The sequence below is a fragment of the Hoplias malabaricus genome, chromosome 16 (genome assembly GCF_029633855.1).
Source record: "Hoplias malabaricus isolate fHopMal1 chromosome 16, fHopMal1.hap1, whole genome shotgun sequence".
NCBI lineage: Eukaryota > Metazoa > Chordata > Actinopteri > Characiformes > Erythrinidae > Hoplias > Hoplias malabaricus.
The window spans coordinates 16,720,240-16,740,003 of record NC_089815.1 but is presented as its reverse complement, the minus strand read 5'-3'; the positions used below and the strand labels follow the sequence as shown (position 1 = coordinate 16,740,003).

Sequence of the window (19,764 nt, the reverse complement as noted above, 5' to 3'; positions counted from 1 at the left end):
TCGGGTGTGGGAGGAGCTCGGTGAGAACATGGAAAACGACTTTCAGTCGGCTCCGAGAAGTTTCTGGCAAACCGTCAGGCGACTCAGGAGGGGAAAGCAGTTTTCCACCAACACTGTATATGGTGGGGGTGGGGAACTGTTGACCTCGACTGGGGACGTCACCAGACGGTGGAAGGAATACTTCGAGGATCTTCTCAATCCCACCAGCACGTCTTCCGCAGAGGAAGCAGAGCTTGGGGACCCCGGGGGGGCTCGTCTATCAATGGGGCTGAAGTGGCCAAGGTGGTAGGGAAACTCCTTGGCGGTAGGGCCCCGGGGGTGGATGAGGTTCACCCCGGGTTCCCCAAGGCTCTGGATCCTGGAGGGTGCATGGGAGTTTGCTCAACCAGTCTACATGTGTTTTGTGGATCTGGAGAAGGCATTCGACCGTGTCCCTCGGGGTATTCTGTGGGGGGTGCTCAGGGAGTATGGGGTACTGGGCTCTTTGTTACGAGCTATCCAGTCCCTGTACAAACAGAGCAGGAGTCTGGTTCGTATGGCTGGCAGTAAGGCCAGTTGGACTCCGTCAGGGCTGCCCGTTGTCACCGGCGGAGGGTGTCCGGTTTGGTGGTCTCAGGATTCCATGTCTGCTTTTTGCAGATGATGTGGTCTTGTTGGCTTCATCGAGCCGGGACCTCCAGCTCTTGCTGGACCAGTTTGCAGCCGAGTGTGAAGCGGTATGGATGAGGATCAGCACCTCCAAGTCCGAGTCCATGGTACTCAGCCGGAAAAGGGTGGAGTGCTCTCTCCAGGTTGGAAGTGAGATCCTGCCTCAAGTGGAGGAGTTTAAATACCTCGGGGTCTTGTTCACGAGTGAGGGAAAGATGGAGCGTGAGACTGACAGGCGGATCGGTGCAGCGTCAGCAGTAATGCGGGCTCTGTACCGGTCCGTTGTGGTGAACAGAGAGCTGAGCAAAAAAGCAAAGCTCTCGATTTACCGTTCAATCTACGTCCCAACCCTCACCTATGGTCACGAGCTTTGGGTAGTGACCGAAAGAATGAGATCGCAGGTACAAGTGGCTGAAATGAGTTTTCTTCGCAGGATGTCTGGACTCTCCCTTAGAGACAGGGTTAGGAGCTCGGACATCCGGGAGAGACTCGGAGTGGAGCCGCTGCTCCTCCACGTCGAGAGGAGCCAGTTGAGGTGGTTCGGGCATCTGGTTCGGATGCCTCCTGGACGCCTTCCTGGAGAGGTGTTCCGGGCATGTCCAACGGGGAGGAGGCCCCGGGGCAGACCAAGAACACGCTGGAGAGACTATATGTCTCGACTGGCCTGGGAACGCCTCGGTATACCCCCGGAGGAGCTAGAGTCGGTGGCTGGGGAGAGGGAGGTCTGGGTTTCTTTGCTCCAACTGCTTCCCCCGCGACCCGGACCCGGATAAGCGGTGGATAATGGATGGATGGATGGATGGATGAATCTATTGATAAAAACATGCATTTTCTTTTCTAGTGTTCAAAAGTGTAGCAAAAATAAATTTTAACTACAATAACACACCACCAATGTCACATACTATTCTCAGTCACACATTTATTTAATATGTACATGTAATATGCAGATGATTAAAACATGCTAGATGCCACCACAGCAGTTCGAGGTAAGGCTTGCACTGCTGACCTGTGCCTGCATGAGAACAAGAGCCATATGTTTGTTTGAGCATAAGTGACCTACAGAAATGATGTGAACACTTAATTCCTCTACAAAACAAAGGTTAAAAGATACTACATAAGCAACAATCATTCATAGAATTGGTATTGACCTCCATACATTCAGTTATTTTTGACATAATATGAAATGTAATAACCTGATGCATTAATGTTTCCCCATTCAGTTATACACCTGCATTTTCCTTTGCTTAACTAGAGAAACCAAAGACCAAAGACCTATCTAAACTAAATTTAGATAATAATTTAGCCACATTTCTCAAACTACTTTATGATATGTTGATACTATAATCTTTCTAACAGAAATTCATCATTTTTATTATATTTATCCTTTATAGGACTACAGACAAAAGAGAGTCCTTGCACAGCACTTTGAACGTGAGGTAGCTCTTCAACTAAGAATGTCAGAGCATTTATTCCTGAGTTCTTTTCCAACTGCGTGTTTTTATCATGCTAAATAAAGACCTAATCTAGCTGAGGATTTTGTGGAAAGGGTGGAGTGTGAGGGAGGAAGTGAAAGCACGGATGTCCGTGATCATGGTGGCTCCAGTGAGGGATGCCGAGAGTGGTAGGAAGGTGAGCTTAGAGACTTCTCCATATGAAGAAGGCTTTGCTGTGTTATTGTCGGTTATCTCTGCTGGATCGAGACAGGCTGGGTCATGTCCATGCTGCTCTTTCTCCTCTTTACCAAAGCCAACAACCTGGTCAGAGTCAGAGAGCATGACAGAATTAGAGGCAGAAACATTAGCATACAAATTTTAACAGCTCCTAAGATATGTACATGTACTTTGGAGTCTGGATAAGACTCCAAAGTACAGACATTGTTTAAAAAATGCCCAGTGTAATGATCGGAGCTATAGTTAAATTCAAAGTAAAAAAAAATCTAAATTTCCCCTTCCTCTTAAAACTATCAATCATCCAAAATAAATTTGATATCAGAAGTTTGATACTTTAATTTTGCACAAGTACGTTAGTCCATCTTATACAATACATTACATCACGTGTCTGTGTCTCTGCTGAGCTTAATTCTAAACACAAAATCTGCTCCACCTGCTCTAGCTTACACAGTTCTGGTTGTCCCTGGTTGAATGAGATACATTACAGTTAGGTAAAGGGGCAGCATATTATAGTAGTTGGAATTGAAGGATATAATAATGTAGGACTACATTCAATACCACTATTTTTTATACTATAAATTTGACAATATGTGGTCTAGAACGCATAAGGTATCAAAAAAGTTGTAACTAGTAGCTAACAGCTTCCATATATGTTTAGATACATTAGCTTCTCAGCTCCATTGAAAAACTAAAGTGAACTTAAAACAGCAAATGTCTTGAATGACTGACTAAATTTCAAATGAAGGAGAAAATAAATGTATATTAGATTTTTTGTTAGAAACACAATTATGAAAGAAAACAAGTTCCAAAAAATGTCTTAAAAATGTCGGCACTGGCAGTTGGAACAAACTCCTGGGGGAGGAAGGATTTTTATTTATATTTCGTTTAGACATGTGCTACTACTGTACATACATGTACACTGAGTTTCCTGCTCTCTGGACCTCTGTGCTCCATGAACCAGGACACCAGCTCTGCTTTGGTCATCTGCTTCAGGGCTTCAATCTGTCAGGAAGAACATGCAGTGTAAAATCATGCCTTCACTCACATGGAGAATGTTTACTTTGATTTTGTCTTAATGAATGCAGCATTTGTGTGTGTGTCTAAATATGTACAAAATAACTGTTTGGAGAATTCAAAAGTGTTATATAAGTGGCTATAAACAATTTACTCAATTCGCAGTGAACCTGTTTCCTCACCTCTTTACTGAGTCTGTCAAACACATACTGCTGAGTTACGACCTCAAACCAGTTTCTGTCAACCTCCTCGCCTAGATGCGTGTCCTCACACTCCTTCAGCTTGATCAGAGCAGTAACTTGTGTTTGAAAAGCCTCATCTGTCAGATTGGTTAACTTCTCTCCAAAATTGACCAAGAACTCTTCTATTTTATTCTCCACAAAATCAGTGCTGTGAAAAATGGGACAATATGAATTACTTATTTAAACAGTTTAGATATGGTACAGATATGGCATAGATACAGCAGTTTTGTGTTTGCATTATATGATCTGTATATGATAATATTAGAAAAAGACATTCCACTGTCAGGTATTGTTAGGCAATACTATTTTTGTCTGATGATTAATTGGCAAAATATTAATTGATAAACAAATTATATTTATTCAATATGGCCAAAATGACAGAAAAACTAAACTATATTGCCAAGATTTAGAGGATACCAGTTCATCCACACATCTTTGCTGGAGTAGCATTTCCAGTGCTGGGGGCCTTTATAGCCTTTGAGTTTGGCATTGGTCATTGTGACACTGGCATTCGACAAGGTGAATTTAATGCAAAACGTGAAAATTAAAATATTGAATCTCATGCAAACTGTGATCAGATAAATATGCAATATTTTGACATTTTCTAAAACCCTAATATTCTAGTACAAAAATCACTGGCCTGAACTCGTACTTCTATACATCTGCTACTGTTTTATGAATGTGTGCATTACATTAAGTAGCAGAGGCAAGACTGAAGGCAAAACATCTTCTATAAAGGGGAATTAAGAACTTGCCTGAACTTGGTTGCCTGAGTCTCCACAGTAACTGAGAAGCCAAGGACACCGGAGGTGTTTCTGCAGGTGGGGTACACCTGATACCTGTAGGATGGAAAAGAAAGAACATCCATCCACTTTCATCAGCAGTAACCACTCAAGGACATGTACAGTTAGAGAAGTCATTGTAATGAATAAATTAATCTCAGCTGACCCTAGAGTTTCTTTGGTCCTTAGAAAATCAAAGCAGGGTTCTTCCATGTGCATCTGGCAGACAAAGAACAAGAACAGCATGAAAGCATTAATAATATAAACATATCCAGTGCACATATGAATGAACTGTGTTTCTCAAGCTCTTACCACTAGCAGTTCCATCAGTGTGTGCTCACTGAGGTTTTTGAGCCCTGACTGAAGAGAAATAAAAAACATTTTCAAATCCATTTATTAAAAAAAAGTTCTGGAAGTGTAGAGGTCATATTGTGTTGCATTGGACAGATGTTTACAAGCATAATGTTTAAGTGATCCTTGACTAGTGTTATTTTATGTACTATATTTATTACCATTTACAAATAAATGTAACATTTTTGGGCAAAGCAAATTAACATGAATCTTGTTCCCCTTATTCCTTTTTAATAATTGTCTACGCTTTGGCACTGGTAGACTGTTACATAAAACAAAGAAACTTCATTCTTGTGATGTGCCAAAAGCTAAATTGTGTTATAAAATTGCCAAAGTGGTTTCCAGACAATTTTTACAAGGCCCACAATCAGATATTTACAGTGAGTGTTTGAGTCTATGAGTTACAATGCAGTTCAATGCAGTGTTCATTTAGCCCACTTTTTTAAATTGATAGTAACTGACAAATACCTGATAATACACGGTGACCTCGGAGTTGGCATCACTTTTGTTAAGGGATTGGACCTTACACAGGTGATGTTTCTGAGGGAGTTCCACCACTCGGAACAGAACAGTAGGCTCAGATTGGAGAGGCTGGAACTTGAGCTTCCTACCATTTGAAGAAACAAGCTGGTAAGCAGAAAAAAACTTCCAAAAACAGCCCTATGTATGCATTGTGTTGTATGGTCTATATTTGTTCTCAATGTATCTGTGTTTGCTTTGCAATAACATTGAACTGCATCATAGAAGGAGAAACTCTAAACTGTACAGAGCATCCAGAATCAATATTAAAATGCACACATTTTTACCTAGACAAAAAAGAAAGAGCAGGCTTAAAAGACTTACTGAACAAAACACTGCAGGAACTCCTTGGATTCCTATTGGAACAGAAGTACCAGAGGAAAAAAAAGTCAGCTTTTTAATAAAAAATAACTGCTGAACTGATATGCATGAAACGTAATTGGGAGTAAGATCAACAAAGACAACAGAGAAAACCCATTTTAAACATATTATAGCTACTAAAAACTTACAGTACTGGTGAAGTTCCCTTGTACTAGCCCTTCCACATACATCTTAGCCTTGAATTTGGCAACAAATTGCATGAGATCAGTGACAGTGAGGTTTTTCATGATGGCCTGGTACTTCTGGATGATTGACCAGCGGCAATGCTCCAAAATCTGCAGACGAACATCTCTGTGACAAAAGAAGCAATGATCAATCAGAACTCTACATAACCTAAACAGGAGTCCCTACCCTACATCAAGAGATCAGATATAGCTGCTTAAACAAATCCTGGCTATTTAAATGTGTAATCTATATATAAAAAAGTAAAGGTTGTTTTACTGTGCTCTAAATTAAACAGACAAATAAACATCAGTGGTTATACTGGTCCCTAAAGCACACATACTTTCCCAGTCTCTCTGGCTTAATAAGGATATTGAAATAAGTTTTCTTCAGCTGCTCAGCAAACATGCTGAACACATCAGGCGCCGCAGTGAAGTCTGCCAGGTAGTTCACAATCAAGTCAAGCAGTAACTGAGGAAATAAAGTAAAAAAAAAAAAAAACATTTAATAACAGGGTATAGAAAAACATGCTATGTAAATGTCCAACGTTCATTTGAAGAGCCAAATTGGAATTTAATAGATTGACAGCCAAATTTAATTTTCTGGTAATTAAGACTTAATACATAAATGTACATATGTACGTTTATGTAATTGTTACTTAAAAGCTATCACTTAAACCAAATAAAGCTATTAGAAACAACAGAACTGTGGAAAGATATTTTTGGTAGTCATGAATGTATGATAGATGTAAATGGCTCTGATCTATTTATTTTTGTTTGTTCCAACATCCCTTTTCCAACAGGGAAATATCTCACTACGATACTGAAATTAGATACTGTAACTGTGATTAACTTGCAATTTTTTCCCCCTACAAATTTAAGGTCCAATCCTATTATTTTGTTTTCCGTTATTTATGATGTCACAGCATATCAGTGTTGGGTTGCATCTGATTGGTCTAACCACTACAGATCGTTCACAAGCTCTTTGATAGTGAACTTCTCAACTTAAAACTTTTAAAAACAACATGTTTTATGATAAAAATAATTGATCATTTAGGCCTACTTATGCATTTTGTGTATTAAGAAAATGTCCTAAATATTTTTTTTTGCCATATTGCTCAATCTTCAATAAGCAACCATGTCAGCAACATAACTACAAAAAGAGCAAAAAAGCTTTTATACCCACAGGCAGTTTGTGGTTGAAGCCTTTTAGCCGTATGACTAGGCCATGATCTCCAGGGACCAGCTTGTACTCCAACTGGGCCACATCTGCATCGTAAGCTGGCTCCGCCAGGTTATGGGCCAGGATGTTCACAAAGATGTCAAACAGTACTAGGCTTTTTGAAGCAACACAGCACCAGAAATAAAAAAAACAACAACAAATGGTTAAAAATGTGTACTGATTAGAGCAACAGGGTTTCATAGATTGAGGTATGTATTATCACTAAATAGAAGTAATCTATCTCTCACTTTTCAGGAGATTCCTGTATAAGAGGTGTCAGCAAGTTGAAACGGATATATGCTGTAAGAAGTAATAAAGAGATGATTAAAAACATAACATTAACTGAAAAATTATATTTAGAGGTTTCTGAACATGTTTCTTTTATCTCTTTTCCATGGCCATTTATGTTTATTGCAGGTACAAGCAGTCGCTTAGTGACCCACAAGTGTATTTAGTATATTTGTGTGTGGGAATAATGACATTGTCAAAAAGAGAAAAGTTTTTGAAGGTTTTTAAACATTTTTCTTAAAATAAATGAGTCATTAACTACTGGCTGGGCAGGGTGTGGACTGTCAACCTGAATGTAATTCAGACTCCCTAAAGGTTCAGAAACAATCTTTTGCTATTTGGCTCACTCTCACTCTCTCTCTCACACACACACACCTTTTGGTATTTTGAACTTGGTGTCCTTTTTGAACCACAGTCGACCATTGCTTTCATCAAAAATTTTGACAGGAAACTCTGTTTCAGGGCAGTCTGACATTTTCAGGGTGAAATCTGTGGCTACAGAGGCACACAAAAGATGGAAAGAATTTGAGCAACACAAAAGTGACAGTCAATAACCAATAAATAAAGCAGCAGAGCAAACCTATGAACTTGTTCTCTGTTGGGAGATGAAGATCAGTATTAAGAGGGAAATCTCCAGCCCACACATTACTCCACTCCTGAGGAATATCTGTAATGACAAAGATCAGTGTAATTGATATTTCACAATTCACTTCTTAATTGCTGTCTTCCATTCCTGGTATTCAAAGCTATTTGGGAAGTACTATGTCAGTGTAGAGGATTGGGCATGGAAAGGGGCTAAGGTACTAAAAACTAGAAGTAGATTTCCTTCTCCAAATTCAGACTTTACCTCACAGTTAAGTTGCAGTTAACAAATCTACTACCTAAACCAGTGTTTTTCTTATTATGTATATTAACAACAATTATTATGAGAGTCATTCAAATGGAGTTGAATGTTGTCACTGCATTAGCAGAAAATATTATTTATGTAATTATTTAAATTAGTAATTTATTGAGCAAACTGCCAGTTTCATTCAAATTCTAAGCATTAATCACCAATGAAATACTATGGCTTTAATGTTTATACTGTAAAATATTGTTACTAGCAACAAAATGACTCTCACCTTCCATGCTGTACTGTGTGCCAAACCATTTTTCCTTCAGGCAGCAGTGGCCTTCATGCTCTGGGGACAGCAGCAGCAGATTAGCTCTCTGAGGCGTCAGCAGTGATAAAGCTTGGGAAATCACCTTTACACACATACATAAATACATACATACTTTAACATACACACACACCCCAAAATGTCTTGATGGTTTAATGAGTATAGCTCCCAATTGTGTTTTTAAATTCATCTGAATAACATTTCCAAATAGTGATGAACAATATTAAAGCTATGAGCATACCTCTTGATTGTATTCAAACATAAGCTGATCTCCACACAAGAAGTGCTCTTTGGGGAAAAGCTGCATGTTCTCACAGATATTCTCCACAAACTCAATCGGATCTGTCTATTGTGGAAAACATCACAAAAAATCACAAAAAATCTCTAATTATTTATGTTCATTATCATTTTAAAGTGAAAGAAGTAAAATTACCTGTTCTTGGTAGTGAAACTCATTGGCCTCAATCTTCTGAATTTCTTCATAAATCCTAATAAATACACAGTGTCAGGATCTTGTTGTATGACATGTATGGTAATAAAGATATCATCATAATAAATCATGCTTGAACAATGTTATACGAATGGGCCAAACCTCTGCTGGGGTCCCAGTTTCTGAAGCATCTTCAGGTACTGAAATACCAAGTGAACTACCTAGATAATAAAAACACCCAAAATTATTGTCCCCACTGTCAAGGTGGCTAAAGCTAGAGATGCTGATGGAAACTGAGATGACTTCTTTTCACTACTCTCTAATTTTCAATGAGAAGTAATTCTGACCTGTAAAAAGTTCTGGTAACCCTCATCTGTTAGGGTGATGGAAATGCTGAATATGGAGTAAGTGGTATTTTGGTCAAAACCTGTCTCACTGTTCCCTCCAAACAGAGCCAGTGCCCAACACCTGCACACAGATTAACATCAAAGACCTAAATACAGCTGTTGTGCTTATGGAATAAACTTAAAATACAGCATTGTGTCTAAACTTACTTCTTCCTAAGCATGGAGAGTATACTGCCAGCACCCTCATGACCAATCAGCCAGGATATGTAGTGCAAAGGCTTCACTCTGTATCAACAAAAAGAAACACAGACAAGTCATTATTTTAGAAGGTGAAGATTTGTATTAGAAGTGGTTGTCTGCAGAAGAAACACAAACGGACCAATTTTATAATTCAAAGACCAGGCATAAACAAAAATAACCCACTTGGACTGTTAGCAAACAGGTTAACTCAAACTTTTTTTTTACAGCTAAAGTGATAACATTTTATTCAATGAGTAAAATAAACGATTATTCATGAAGATTGCAACATTATAAGGTCATCTCTGTAGGGCATTTTAAGACGTTTTATATATTTCAAGAACTACGATTTAGCTTCTTATGTTTTACATTTTCATAGTAAGTATGGAATCATCTGCAGCTCTGTTCATAATTCTGGGTACACTGTTCATTCATTCATTCATTGTCTGTAACAGCTTATTCAGTTCAGGGTCGCAGTGGGTCATGAGTTTACCCGGAATCACTGGGCGCAAGGCAGGAACACACCCTGGAGGGGGCACCAGTCCTTCACCGGGCGACACACACTCACACATTCACTCACACACTCACTCCAACGGACACTTTTGAGTCACCAATCCATCTACCAAAGTGTGTTTTTGGATAGTGGGAGCACTGGAGCACCCAGAGGACACCCAGGCAGACATGGGGAGAACACACCAAACTCCTCACGCAGTCACCTGGAGCCAGGCTTGAATCCACAACCCCAGAATCCTGGAGCTGTGTGACTGGGACACTACCTGCTGCACTACCATGTGGCCCTTGGCACATCGTTATACTAATTAAAACTTAGAATGGTTTTACATCTAGAACAATTTTATTTTATATTATTGAAAAGAGTAACTCCAAACATTGAGCATCACATTCGAAATATTTAAATGCTGGGTTCAAATCAATGTAAACACATTAAAACAATAGTTTTATATAACTGCAAATAACTGTCATTTATTTAAGATGTATAAATAATAATGCATATGAACACACTTTCCAGTCTGGTTTCTAAACCTGTACATCCCTAGAGCACACAAACACAGTTCATCCACTCACTAACCTGTAATTCTTGCCCTGAGGAGGTAAAGCCCAGCTGATGGTGAGAGCATGGATTTTTCTCACAGGAACCACTGGAAAAGCAATCACAGCATCAGTGCACTGGTCCCAAAACAGCACACAAGAAATGTGCTCAGAAGGAATAGTTCAAGGGATAAAGGTATTAAAGACTTAAATGAAACAATCAAGGTCTTTGAAAGAACAAAATGGCAACGTTGGCAGTGAATTGATTGGAAACAGAAGGAATAAAAGACAGGACTTGGGAAGAACAAAGCAGAAACCTTGGCATTGGAATTACTGCAGACGGAAGGCATTCAATATTGAAACGTTCAAGAAACAATTAGGGACTTTGGAAGAACAAATAGACAAGCCTAACTGTGATTTTTATAAAACCTGGAGGAATTGTTCCATTCTAAACTTCATAAATTACACAAATTAATAGATTTAACGGGTCCAGTTGGAATGAATGAAATCAAAGGACTTACTAATATTCAGTGAAATAATGAACAACCTATTACAAACGTTTGTAGACACAGCTTGTTAAATCTCATTAAAAGAACATGAAAGAAACTGAGGTGATTGGGAACAGCTTCACATGTCCTTTAATTAACTATGCTCACTGCCCAGCATGTAATAAATGGGTACAAAGGCCAATGGCATAGGGGTGTATAACAACAGAAGTATCTTCTATGCAGTGACACATCACCTTTCGATACAGATGAAACAAAACGGTTGTGGAATCTGTCATATTGGAAGCTGACCTCACAAATATTCCTGTGGGTGAATGTCAAAAAATCCTCACAGAAATATAGTCTAAAACCTTATCAAAGGAGTAGAAGCTGTTTCTGTAACGTACTGATACTTGTTACTTCAGAGGAAATGTAGTATGAAGAAGTATTAACAAAACTTTTGGGCATCAGTGTGTAAAAGTACAGCATTAATAAAAAATATCCACTGATTTTACAGAATTTCTGCATAACTACATAATTAAGATGTAAGCCTAATTGGTCTAAACTGAAATGCACAAATTTTGATATGGTCACCCAATTCTTCATTGCAGTGGTAATAGAAAAACAATTATTTAAGCGTTGCTTTACAACCAAATGCCAAAGACTAGTTATAAAACCAGAAACTGCCCTAAAAATCTGTTTGTCGCAGAGATATGTAAGCAGGCTTTATAAGATGATACAACATCCAAGGTAAATGCAAAATCGTTGCAGAAGAATTGGCCATACCTCTGTAAAGCTTGTTGAAATTCGGAGTATCAAATGGGTACTGAAGATTGGAGAAATCGGGACGAGGCTGACCACTGAGGAAGGAAAATGGGCACATAGTCTTAACTGAGCATCAAACTAGCAGAAGCTAATATAAGTCAGGAACACAGGAAACTCACTTGTTGGGAACTTTGATGAATATCTCTTTCACCCATTCTTCTAATGTGTCCAGTGTCTCTGAAGACAGAATGGACACAAGACACAGCATTATTCCAGAGCATGTATCCTTAATTTAACATTTCTGATCATAACACATTAATTTCATTTATCTTAATACAAAAAAAAAAGCACACAAAGTATGAGCACATGAAAAAAAAATATATTTTTAGTTTGTTTCTCTGTGGAATACGTTACCTCTGGACTGAACAGTGAGGGTCATGTAATGTGCAGAGTAGTATCTCTTCCAGAATTCCCGTAGACGCTCATAAGTGTTTATCTTCTTCTCCTTTGGTTCATGCTTCAGAGTTTGGGCATTACCTAATGAATTTCAAAGAATGATTTCTGTTATTTCTATCTCCTGAACTACATATTAAATGATTGTTCAAAATGTCTCAGTTTAGACTCATTAACCAATTTTAATATGATAGAATGAATCATCTTAAATCATCCACCTGCAGCCTTGAGACTCTGACAATTTTTTTAAAGGATGTAATTCATTCCACAGCATCAAACATACTCAAGATATTTAACAACTTACTTAATTTAGGTGTTTTTCCAGCACTTTAAAATCTGCAGTTGAAAATTTGAATAAAACTCTTTCAAGCTTAAGCTATCTAAACAGCCATTTTTAATCAGTACACATATTTGTCTTTGCTTGTTGGGTGTGTTGTACTCCATTAAACCTTGTCTTTGTACTCTCACATAAGCATGGGTCCAGAGATGTGATTGGAGAGTCTTAGAGAAGGAGGGTTTATCCTGTGTTTCTTGACAGATCACATAAAACTGACTAGTTGGTTTGTGGGTTGGTAAGAGCTTCAGATCCTGCAAATTAATGTGCTAATTCACCTAAAACGTACTTATAAGTTCTTGCCAAAAACCAAATGTAATAAGATTAAATAATATCATATGACAGCTACATAAAAATACTCTAATTTAAGTTTACCTATAACAAAAACTATGATCCTATTGACAACATTTTTAAATAAGTTTGATCTTACCCCAGCAGAATTTGCTCATTGGGTGGTTGGGTTTTGCCAGGCTTCCAAAAAGCATTTCTTTGCGATGGGAGTCTGATGGCCTGGCCAACTGATATTCTGTACAACAAAGGAAACATTCATTCACATATATATATATACACAATATGCATTATGGCATTTTTAGAAGTTGGTGATATACTAACCACTATCAACTGCCTCCACCTCCCTTTCAATAGCATCCTCTATCATCAGAGGACAGATAAAGAACTGCGCCCACCTGTGGACCGATAAAGCAAGTTCCGCTCCATAAATGTTTTTTGTTCATATAAGTCATTGTTAACAACAAAAAGTAGCAAAGAATATTCATAAAAAAAAATTAGACTTAAGAATAACAAGGTATGATCACTCTTTATGGAATATCGATAGCTCCAATGCAGAGATCATCAAGAGTGCCAAATTCCTTGGTGTTCACTTTTTCGAGAAGATCACCAGGACCCTAAACACCATAATTCTCACCAGGTCTCTCAGCACCATAATCAAGATTGCCCAGCGTCAACTCTATTTTCTGTAACGGCTGATGAATGCACATGTCCCACCTCTGATCCTCACCAAATCCCACTGGTTTGAGAATTGCACCTCTTTGGGAGAAAACTAGAGCACCTGGATGAAATCCACACAGACACAAGTCACCTGGACCTTGGAGCTGTGTGCAGCGTCACTACCTGTTGTGGCAAAATATTACCGGAACATGACAAGACGACTATATGTCTTACCTATCCAGTGCCTCTCTGAAATACTTCCTTTGGACATCAAACTGGAAAATGGTCCTCTCACAGTCTGTGGAAGCATTGTCACTGCCCCCGTGATTCTTCAGAAAAGCATCAAATCCATTCTCAGCTGGGTACTTCTCACTCCCCATAAACACCACTGAGAGAGAGGAACAGTGAGTGAATGAGTGAGAGAGAGAGAGAGAGAGAGAGAGAGAGAGATTGCCAAAACCTCTATTTTAATTATTTTTATTCACTGTTGTCACCTATTTGGTAATTATTTGCTGCTTTTATTTTTACTTTGTACTTTGTTGTTATTTTATGTTCTTTATTTTTTTTGGCAACGCTTTGTTTGAATCTGAATCTGAGAGATAGAGCATACCAGCATAAAAGACAACTTTTACCCGAATAGAGAACCAAAATACTAAAATACTATATATTGAAAAACTTAACTGTGAACAAGCTATGTGTAGAGCTATGTTTATAGCACAATCTATTGATTGTCAAGGCTGACATAGCAAACTATCATTATAAATTTTAATAAACTAACAAATTGACTAAACAAATTTCAAAAAGTAAGATTAACAGAAGCATCTTCAAAATATGTTTGAATGTAGACTTCTGCTTCTGACTGGAACATACTTTGAAGATGTGGTGTGGCTTCATTTTAAAAATGCAGCTAAGAACTAATGCAGAAATTTACAGCTTCTAATGGGAGACCTGATGCCTGACGTATTTCTAAAGCACCCCACTGTCACATGTAATACACACAGACAACATCTGAGTGAGATATGCCGCAGTGCTGAAGAGATCCTGATTTCATACTGAAGTCAGATATCATTTTATAAGGCAATAAGGAGTGGAAAAACAGAATTAAATATAAAATCATTTATGAGGAAGCCCACACAGTGAAATAAACCATAGATGTTTAGCTAAGCAAGTTTCTTTATAAATACAGCTTCAGCCAATAGGAGGACAGTTAAAAATGTTAAACTTTGAGCTTAAGAAATCTGTTTAACTAAGAAATTCTGCTTTGTGAAATACTCTCCAACCTGAATTTTCCAGTCAATAAGATTGTATACTTAGCATGGCAAGGAAAAACAATGCCAACTAAGCTGGCTTACAGGAGCTTTTGAATAAAGGTTTCCCACTGTTTACAGTGGAAAAACAAAGATCAAATGAGCAAATTTTCAATTCCTATACAGATTTTTATATTTTGGTCATTTTTCTGAAATCTGCCATTACATATGGCAGTGTAGAAGCATGAATTAAGAATAGCAAGAGAAGAAGTGAAAATAATAGGTAACTTTGAAGATAAGGCAGTGCTTATATTCTGCTAAAGAAATAATGCCTACTTACTGTGCTCAAGAAAGTGAGCCAGACCAGGCAGATCCTCAGGATCACTGAAGCTTCCCACGCAGATACAAAGAGCAGCAGCTGACTAAGGATGAGAAAGCCCATAGTATAATTAACACTGATTTATCAATTAATTTCCAAGTTTACACTATGTGTACCAAAGGTGATTTTGTCCTTCAGAGTTTACACCAGAGTTGGAAACGAGCCTAAATTTATGAAATAACCAATGTACGGACAAATATTTACTATATTTCTTCAACAATATAATATATGGACTATAACTTCAACAATTTTTACATTTTAATGATGTTCTTTATTCAGGTGACTTCACAAAAATGTCTTTTTTTCAGGGAAAAACTGTTTTACTGAATTTTTTTTTTGCTCAAAATATAAAAGTGAAAATCAGAATATACAGGAACAGAAAATAAACAGACTGCTTGCTTAAGACTCAGTTACACACAGGTGTGGGTGCATAAATGAGTCTCAAACAAGCACTTTCAGTTTGCCTATTTTCTTTTCTTCTGTTTTTTTCTATTTGATATCCTGCAAAAATATTTATATATTTTTCTCATATATTTGCACATACACGGAATGTGTCTTTGGTCACACATCAGCTCACAGTGTTGTTACTTTTATTTTTTAATCATATACACTATATACGATTTAATCACAAGAAAACAGAATTTAACTTTTATAAGTGATTGAATATTTCATCCAGAACAATGTGTACAAGAAAACAAAAAAGCCTATGTTTGTGAGGACAGCCATGTTAGTGGTACAGTCAAGCACCCCATAAATCAGGTTAACAAGACATAAAAATTCTCATTTCTCATTTTCTCATGATGAATTATCAGATCAAAAAATTTAGGAAATTGGTATTTTGGATCTGCATAGTAATAGTGAAGACAATAATCTTGGAATGATTTTATTTAAAATAACTGTCACATTGACTGATCATTGCAGTGAAAGTCTTGAAAAGATTTGATTCTGCTCTCCACAGAATCTACTGGGCCAGGGCAGGTAATCCCAGTATAATACAAAACAAATAAAGTTATATCCAGTATTATCACCTGCTTCTCTGATCTTCCTTTCTTTTTCTTCTTCATTTCACAGCTCCCATCTGAGTCCTGACTATCTGCATCCTGCTCACTGTTGTTTACATCTTCCTCTGTGTCAGTTTCTCCTTCCTCAGAGTCGTTATCACCGTCTTCATCATCACCATCATCTTTCTCAGAGTTATCTGCACAATGAGTCTGGGTCAGGTCTGAGATGAGCAGTGCCCTCAAGCCATTGTTCAGCTCAATGTACCTAAAAGAAAGTTAAATGAATGTGGGTAAATCAAGCAGAAAATGTATATGCCAGGTAACCCAAATGCCTTTTTTACACAGAAAACTGCCTGATGAAAAGCATCTTACCTATATTTTTTTGGGTCACTTGGTGATTTGATTATGTGTAAATCTTCAAGCTTCGTCTCTATTCCCTCAACTCTCTGGTCTTCAGAGGCCTGTGAAACCTTTGGTTCAGTCACAGGTAGGGGCTCACCACTGTCAGGTCCAGCTGCTTGTACAGTTCCACTGGAAGATTTAGACTTATTTTTCTGAGGCATGTCTGGAGTTTCACAAATGTCAACACTGAAATTGCAGAATTAAAAACAACCATTAAAGAGGACAAAAAGATAACAGTTTGCATTAGTATCGCATAATTCTCAATATTTAAATATCTGTACATTAAAAGAAACAAGATAAGCCATCTGTAATTACTCTGGAACCACAAATAAGAATTATATATGTATTTGTAAATATGTGCTGAAAAAAATTAAATATAGGACAATGTTACATATTTGTTAGACATTTTAAAAGGTTAATTCATGAATTATTCATTGTACAGCTCACAGTTTGCCTTGGGTTTCCACAGATTCTGCAATATTTGAGGTTTGTCAATTATAAATAATGAGCATAGGTAGGTTTTAATCTTTATAAATATATACTTCATTTTTTTAGTAACAATAACTTCACAATTTCAATTTTTTGCGTGCATTTTATTTATTTATTTATTTATTTTATTGAACTTTCTACAAATAGCCTACTTGTTTACACATTAGGCAATCAAACTCTCTCTACAGCAGGTGACACAAATTATTTAGTTATATTTATGTTCAAACATATGATAGTGACTCAGCCGTTATGGATTCTATAAAATTGATAGCAGAAAAGTTTTATGTAGAATCCAGACAACAGAAGGATGCGGCAAACCTTGTATACATGGTTAATTAATCTTGTCTGTTTTATAATGGCTATATTATTACTCTGTAATGATGGAATATTTTAGAGCTCTAAAATCTTCGTCTAGGGTAAAAATTTTTTTTTCAACACAAATGTTTCGAACACTCAAAATGTTTACTAAGCTGACTTTGGCTTTAAAAATCACCAGCCAGTTATAGGACTTATCCATCCCACCTTAAGCAGGGCAGCATTCACACAAGAGGCGCTATAATGTCTGCAACATTTAAGGTGGAACGAACAATTCGTCCTCTTGAAGCCAAATTAAATCAGTACAAATTATCAAGACTGTAATATCACTGAATGTAAATTTAAATACGCACGAGTCAATGTTGGTAAACAAAGAGATTTATCAAAGTTTACGGTCAAAAACATGTACTCTTGATTAAAGTACATACCGTGATGCGCTTACGCCGGTAGATGAGGGGGTCTAGTACAGGACGACGTGATTGGTGGAGAGATACGCAAACAACAGCAAGCGAGCATCTGATTGGTTTAGCGCACGTGAACGTTTCCTGTTTTCAGCCTTGACAAGTGATATTTTAATATGGCTTTAAGATTTTGAAATGTCTTATAGACTCTTTAATTACAATATGTGTATAGGCGGAAGATATAGGTGAAAAAAATACATTAAAATCAATTAAATATTAAATTAGAAAGCCAAGAAAGAAGAGCATTCTCCTAACGCTAAGCGTTCCCTGCTCGATTTGGACTGCGCATGCGCTAAACCTCAATCATTTTTCTTTCTAACCAAACCAGTCGCCGTGTCTCTATCGTTAAGTAACTGAGTTCAGGTAAACACATATGATACTGCCTGTGTTGACGGAGGCTAAGGCAGAAAATATAGAATTCTGTTTATTCATAAGAAGCGGAGAAATATATATTTTCAATGTTTCAACTACAACACTCTGCTGGATTATGGTGATGGAATGTGTCAGTAATCGTGCACTAGGGTTTTAAATGTAATGCAGTAGCGTATTCGTATTAATTTTCCCACAATTTAAGGATTTTTAATGTAATACCATAACTACCTAATTTTTTCCAGGTTAAATTACAGTATAATTTTATCTGCATTATACAACAGTAAAATCAGCAGCATTACATCCAATAGTAAAATCCAAAATTTGGGCATCAGTGATATTTAGGTGCACCTGTGATTACAGGTAGGCTCCGAACCCAATGGGACCCTGATATGGAGTGGTGAATGAATGCTATCCCACTATGAATATTATGCAGCTGAAATACTATTGAAATTCTGAATAAAAAAAAGGTTGTTTTATTAAGTTTATTCAAAATAAAGTTGTGTCCTCATTCACTCTTAGGTGCAATTGAATAAACATTTACTGACTGGTCCTCACAAATGTTATTAGCACAGAAAAGATGAATATCAAAATAAACTTAAAATAAATTTAGTGCAGTCTTAACACTTTCACAGTAGTACCAAGGGGGAAATCCAATTAAGCATTCAGAGTAGGTTTCAGAGGCACACCCCAAACAGTGTTATGAGACAATTCCCAGAATGCCTTGTGAATCACAGGCAAGATAGCTACACAAGTGACTGATGAAACCCACAAATGTTTTCTCCTTTAACAACTATGATCCATTATATATCTTAAGTTAATGTAGTTTCAATGTATTATGACCCTTCAAAACAAGCATAAAACAGGGCAACACATACACTCACACCTACGGACACTTTTGAGTCACCAATCCACTGACTAACGTATGTTTTTGGACTGTGGGAGGAAACAGGAGCACCCGGAGGAAACCCACGCAGACACGGGGAGAACACACCAAACTCCTCACAGACAGTCACCTGGAGCAGGACTTGAACCCACAACCTCCAAGTCCCTGGAGCTGTGTGACTGCGACATTATCTTGGTTGTTAGATATAGAGTTTCACATAAAAGCAATGTTTACAATTGCAGGGAACCGCAGTTTTCTCTGGTTTATTTACTTTAAGAAGCTTTGCATCTTTTAAGGTAGAACTGTATATTTGAAGAGAAAAAAGACTGGCTGAAGTTTATCTTTTCTAATTTTTATTCACTGTTTGAATTACCACAGAAACTTATCTGTAGCTCGAGTTGATTGTTTTTATAGCACTAGCACCTTTACTGTGTTAACTTTCATGCAGTTAGCAGTCTCCTGAATTAAGAGCAGGTTCCTAGGTAAATCATCTGGAACAGCAAAAATAAGTAAATTTTACCCACTTACTGAGTAGGAATAAACCAATATCCTCCTCTCTTTTCATGATTTTCAAAGGTTGGGGTCTCTCTGCTGTTTGTGTGCTGTGAACAGAGAGAGCCTGGCATATCTGACTGAGTAACTCGTTTACTGACATTAGGGTCTCAAACACATTACACTGATTTCCAGCATGCAAACAGACTGAAGTGCTGGCAAATGGTGAGAATACACCT

The 19,764-nt window shown here is 37.6% G+C and overlaps 1 protein-coding gene across 1 annotated transcript; it reads right to left on the bottom strand.

Annotated features, from left to right (window-relative positions):
* Positions 1 to 1,560: 1,560 nt before the first annotated feature.
* Positions 1,561 to 17,982, bottom strand: nrd1b (nardilysin b (N-arginine dibasic convertase)). The gene is made up of 31 exons (XM_066647321.1): positions 17,746 to 17,982; positions 16,484 to 16,699; positions 16,139 to 16,376; positions 15,072 to 15,153; positions 13,719 to 13,872; positions 13,149 to 13,222; positions 12,967 to 13,062; positions 12,164 to 12,286; positions 11,929 to 11,986; positions 11,771 to 11,844; positions 10,540 to 10,609; positions 9,423 to 9,500; positions 9,216 to 9,336; positions 9,031 to 9,089; positions 8,872 to 8,926; positions 8,680 to 8,784; positions 8,400 to 8,523; positions 7,859 to 7,945; positions 7,654 to 7,773; positions 7,239 to 7,290; positions 6,955 to 7,105; positions 6,113 to 6,240; positions 5,736 to 5,898; positions 5,551 to 5,582; positions 5,176 to 5,314; positions 4,669 to 4,716; positions 4,523 to 4,575; positions 4,330 to 4,413; positions 3,515 to 3,722; positions 3,231 to 3,320; positions 1,561 to 2,402 (listed from the first exon to the last, which is right to left on the bottom strand). Exons 2-31 carry the CDS (start codon positions 16,672 to 16,674, stop codon positions 2,172 to 2,174), a joined length of 3,288 nt encoding a protein of 1,095 aa, XP_066503418.1. The 5' UTR covers positions 16,675 to 16,699; positions 17,746 to 17,982; the 3' UTR covers positions 1,561 to 2,171.
* Positions 17,983 to 19,764: the final 1,782 nt, after the last annotated feature.